The following is a 5,554-nucleotide window of genomic DNA, read 5'->3' as shown; positions in this document are numbered from 1 at the left end:
AGTGCGTAGTGCAAATGACAGTGTTGTTTCCTAGTCCTCCAAGAATATGAGAGTGCGAGGGGTGGTACTTGCAGGAGTAATTTGTCAGTTTCAACATACTCAAACCATTATATCATTCTTCTTGGCATAGTACATATTCTGTTTGAACTTACGCTCCAGCAGTTTTCTGTCTGCCACTGAGTACTGGTCATAAATTTTTTAAGTTTTGCAATAAGCATTTGTTCCCACTTTGCATTTAAGTGACATTTAACATTTAAAAGTACTTGAGTTTTCCAGGTCCCTTCTTTAGGAATGTCATTTCTCTTACACTTAGCATGAGAGATTCAATTGTTCTTGCTAATGTAATACAAACACAGCAAGGTTACTTCATGCTTCTGCTCCCAAATCCCTTCTTGCTTCACTAAGAAAGCTTTTCCAGCGAGGATTCACAAATAATCCTAAGCGTCCCCAAACCAATAAAAATAGTTATTCATTGCTCTTGTGTACCTAGCACTCCACACTCCATGGCAACTTGGCTACTTGACGCCTTCCAAAAACAGAAGAAAAAACCCGCACTGTACCCTACAGCCTCGGACTCTTGTGCCAGAGAGTGAAGCCAACTGAAAAACGAGATCCCTCTAAACCTCTTGCCTCTGTTGGAAGCTGCAGCAGAAAATTCCTTTTGTCTCTTCATCTGCAGACAGCAACTCTTCCCACTGTGACTCATTAATTTTATCCTCTTTGTTCAACCTTTGCAGAAAGGGGAAGATTACTGGAGGGAAGGAATACATGGGGAGAAGAAATAAATAACAGTGAAGCACAGCCAGCTAAGATCAAAAGCCTGCCACTGACCTCTGCAACGCTACCTGCCTCCAGAGGGGTTGCAGGATGGAAGTATGAAGTACGTATTGCTGACGTGAGGCCAGAGTAGAACAGTAGGATTTGGCATTTTGGAAGCAACAACACAAGGGATTGTGGCTGGGAAGAGAGGTAATGTCTCCAGGAAGTTAAAGAACCTCTCCCCAGCCTTAACAAGACTATCCTTTACGCTTTTCCGATCGCCTCTGTAGCTTGTCTCAGCCCACGTAGCAGCTGGTCTCTCATATTCTGCTCCCGCAGCAGTTCTGAATGTGGATGGAGTGTCCCGCAGAGGGGACAGTTTCAGGAACAAACACCACACTTCACTGTCCCATTCCTGATGCCACGGTAATGGCTAGTAATCAAAGGCAGCTTGAGGATCCCACACACCTACTGGTTGGAGCTGGTTTTACCATTATTTCCACCTCTTGCTCCATAATGGCCTCTCCTCAGTGAATCAGAGCAATCCAGTTCTTGCTAGGGGCTGTTAAAACACATCACTGTGCATCCTCTGGTTCCAAGGTTCCAGTCTCTTCTGCCATTTTATTAGTTTTTCCCTCTGTTCCTGTGTTTGCAGTCTGAAAAATCAGGGCATTAAACTATTTTGTCTGGAATCCTTTAGCTCAGCGTGCTAAAAGTTACCAAGCTTTTCACTAGGTTTTCCTATTATTTATATTTTAAAGCAGTGCAACAAAACACCCACATTCCTACTGAAACATGCCAATCAAAACAGTCAGACTCTGCAAGCAGATTTATAAATACAAAGCTTTTCACCTTCCAGTTTCCCTTATTATGTATCTCATAGGTCATTTTACTGAGCTTGAGCACAACTTTCAACCTGGCAGTGAGGCCGAGAGCATTATAGGGTCTATTATAATAGACCCTACATCAACTTGTCAACAAATACAGACCAGCACTAAGAATCATAAGCACAAAAGAAGGAGCATAAGATTTAGGAATGGAGTAATAAATTTACTCCAGTGAAAAGCTGTAAAAATCCTGACCTATTGCTGCACACTCAAAGCTCAAGCATGAAAGCTTCTACCCTACCACTGTTTCTCCAGATTTTAACAATCACTCTTTCTACAAATGTCTATTTGAAAAGCATTTCCGTCCCCTCAAAAATTTGGTCATATACACTGGTCAGCAAAAAGCAACCTTCAGAAATCAAGCTGGTTTTGCCCCTGAAGCTGAGGAGCTCCAGACCAAGGTCTGATCTGCGGTCAACCAACCGCACTGCTTCAACAGCCAGCTAAGTGAGGTGACTCTGCTTGTCTTTACACAAAGGCGTCCCAAAAGGCTGAATTAAAAACAACCCTAACCAGAGCTTCTACCACTTCCTCTTCACTGCAGAGCTCTCTCCTCAGCTTTCACACATTCCCATTCAAAAGCAAAATGCCTGAACACAAGTGAGTCTTTTAACCATTTTCCTAGATCCCCCTGAGAGATTTCCATTTTCTTCTGCCTCACGCACTTTGTCCTTGTGCAGTTGCAGGAAGCTTCTTTCTTCCCTCTCAAAATCCCTTCTGCTCCACATGGTCGTCCTTCACCCTGAGAGCAGCATGAGGCTCCGTGTGTGACACAACAGGGCAGAGCACATCTAGGTTGGAACGTGACTGTCACATCTTTACTTTTCCCACATTTCTGAAGTCACATGTCAGACAAAGAAAGGCTCAAAAGCAAACTCTTCAGATTCTCTCAATAAATAAATACGTAGAAAAAAAATTGCCAGGGGCAGAGATTCTGTTCTTATTTTCTATTCAAAAGATTCTTATGCCAAGCAGTTACACTGACGAGGAGAAATATCGAGTCCAGAGGCTCTGTTCATACAGAATCATTGCAGCAAGTGTTTCTTTTGAGCAAGCAACTCAACAAGTTTGAACCAGTAAAGCAGGTCAGTATTTCACATCAACCACAATTGTATCCCAAACCCTTTTACAGTGAGGAGAACCGGTTACATAATTCAGCTGGCTTTTGGGAAATAAGAATTTAATTTTAAGAAATCTCCTTGAGGAAGACTCCTTGAGGCTGCAAATATAGAACTAGACAGGTAAGCTAAGAAGGGATATGAAACATATAAATCACTACTTCTGGAGAAGAGGGATTAAGAAGTTTTTTCACTTGAGAGTTAATCGGGACTAGATATTTTTCAGAAGAGACTCTTCTTCATTCACATATAGAGCTGTCAATAGATAAAAGCAAAGGAACCTGCCTAACGATGGCTAAGCTTCCATCATTGTGACAGAATTTGATTCCTTACCTCAGGCAAGAAGTAGAGGAATTCAGGACACAGTCCTTTTCTGTGAACAGCTGGCAAAATTTTGTGAGACACAGAAGGGCTTGGGGTGTGGGAAATTTATTAGGGTATTTAAGACAAAGGGTCCCTAAATATCGGAAGGCATAATCCCCGCTCAGAAGAAATAACCTGAACGGTTTTGAAATACCAGATGCAAAGGGAAGAAAAGTTAGAGACAGGCAGGCAAGAACGAACAGGTGTAAATAAAATCACAACAAAAAAAGAAGTTTGGAGCCTACGTGAACTCTACAACAAACCTCTGCTGCAAGTACAGAAAAGAAAATACAAATAAATATCTGAAGACATATATTGGCCTCTTATTTAGAGCTGTTTGGTTTATAACTAAGCCAGTAGCAGGAGATTCACACCACCATTCTGAGCAGACTAAATCATATAACTAACATAACATTTAAGACCCCCTGATAATGGGGGTCAGATGGAGCAATGGAAAATTGAGGTTTGTTAGGTGTAGCAGGAGTTCAGCTTCTTCCACCAAAAGCTGAGGGAAGGGACAGAAGAAAAGGTCAGATACACTGCAGCAGTCTCAAAAAAGACTTTTTCTTAGTAGGATACCTAGTGTGGAAGGTCTGGATGTCCCTTAGAACCACAAGGACCTCTCAGGGCTTCCAGGGTATGGGCAGGGGGAGAGATGCACTACAGGCTACTACCAGTATTGTTTGTTTGCTTTTTAAAACCCACATATATAAGGGTTTCTGGAACATCAAAATCCATCAACCGAATACGTAAAGGTGAAATCAATCAATATGGGATGGAATATTGTAATGTATCATGTAGTATTTCTACAGTGCAGCTAAACTTTGTCTCATCATTTGTTCACACGTACTCTCTCTCAGACACACACACACACAAAAACTATGCAACACTGTGTGTGTAAAGATGTTCCAGTATCCAAGTGCTGTAGTTGGATAAGGACTCAGGTGCTGATACTACAACAAGTTCTAAGTGGGCAAATAAAACTGACTTGGAGTCGAGTCAGTTACCCTCACTGTGGAGTTCAAACTTTAGAGAGAAAGGTCCAAGAACCAGAGAGAGAAAAAGAAAACAGAATCACAAGGGGTTATAAAGAACATCAGATATGCAATCAAATGCAACAATTAGTTATGCTTCTACAGCAACATTTGATACATAAAATCCTCACAAGTTTTTGCATCTTCCTTTTTCTTTGAAGGAAATAGGAATAAACTGCAATATCACATAAACGCTGTTTCTCTTGAACAAAAAAATAAAAGATAAAAAAATACATTGTTACTCCTCTGTTTAAACTTTATTTACAAATAACTGGGTATTTCTAATCTAGACATAGAAGCTCTTTCCAGGATAAATGGCAATAAGCTATGGATGATCTGAGCCCATGTCTCACAAAAAATACAATAGTTTTACTTGGTATCAATAAACATTTTAAAATATACTAAATTTTGCCAAGTGTTACAATCATTGTCCAAACTAAATAGTAGTCTGAGTGCTGAACGAAGTGCATCAACAGAAATTATAAATTTTAGTGTAACATTTCTTTGTCACTCACGATGGCCAGTTATCCTTGCAAGTCATTAAAGCAAGTGTCACAGACTCGGACAGGCTTCTTAGAAGAAGGAGTTAAGGCATTCTTTGCTGAGCACTCGGCACAAAAGATATTCCCACACTGTCTACAGTGATGCTGTGAAAGAGAAGAAACATACATGCTGAACATCAATGACAGGGCATCGATCACTAATACAGATCACTATCATGTCAAGTCAACTCTCATGTTTCAGAAGTTAGTTTGAATTTTTAAATAGTAGTTACAAAGCACACAGAAGGGCATAGGAGTAAATCATTTCTAAAGGGTATAGGAGTAAAATACTCAGAAGCACTTCACTGAGTTGGGAGACTATACCAGTTTCAGAAATGAACTGGTTGAAGTTCATCCTCCTCTTGAATTTGTTCTGGTCACATAAAACATGTTCTTATTACATGTAACTACCTGCTTTCACATTAAGAAATGTTGTGGCACTTCGGCCACAGCAACCCCATGCAGCGCTACAGGCTTGGGGAAGAGTGGCTGGAAAGCTGCCTGGCAGAAAAGGACCTGGGGGTGTTGGTCGACAGCCAGCTGAACATGAGCCGGCAGTGTGCCCAGGCGGCCAAGAAGGCCAATGGCATCCTGGCCTGGATCAGCAATAGTGTGGCCAGCAGGAGTAGGGAAGCGATCGTGCCCCTGTACTCGGCACTGGTGAGGCTGCACCTCAAATACTGTGTTCAGTTTTGGGCCCCTCACTACAAGAAGGACGTCAAGGTGCTGGAGCGTGTCCAGAGAAGGGCAACGAGGCTGGTGAGGGGTCTGGAGAACAAGTCTTATGAGGAGCGGCTGAGGGAGCTGGGGTTGTTTAGCCTGGAGAAAAGGAGGCTGAGGGGAGACCTCAT

At 41.9% G+C, this 5,554-nt stretch overlaps 1 protein-coding gene across 1 annotated transcript in view; it reads right to left on the bottom strand.

Moving 5' to 3' along the window:
* Positions 1–4,399: 4,399 nt before the first annotated feature.
* The window catches only part of EEA1 (early endosome antigen 1), a 76,479-nt gene continuing 75,324 nt past the window's right edge, over positions 4,400–5,554 (bottom strand). Inside the window, exon 30 of the mRNA XM_009321361.1 lies at positions 4,400–4,808. Within this exon, the coding sequence (XP_009319636.1) occupies positions 4,686–4,808 (123 nt within the window). The 3' untranslated portion in view covers positions 4,400–4,685. The remainder of the gene's footprint in view (positions 4,809–5,554) is intronic.

The sequence above is a fragment of the Pygoscelis adeliae genome, unplaced genomic scaffold, assembly GCF_000699105.1.
Source record: "Pygoscelis adeliae isolate BGI_AS28 unplaced genomic scaffold, ASM69910v1 Scaffold232, whole genome shotgun sequence".
In the NCBI taxonomy this organism is placed as follows: Eukaryota; Metazoa; Chordata; class Aves; order Sphenisciformes; family Spheniscidae; genus Pygoscelis; species Pygoscelis adeliae.
This window is presented reverse-complemented; position numbering and strand designations above follow the sequence as displayed.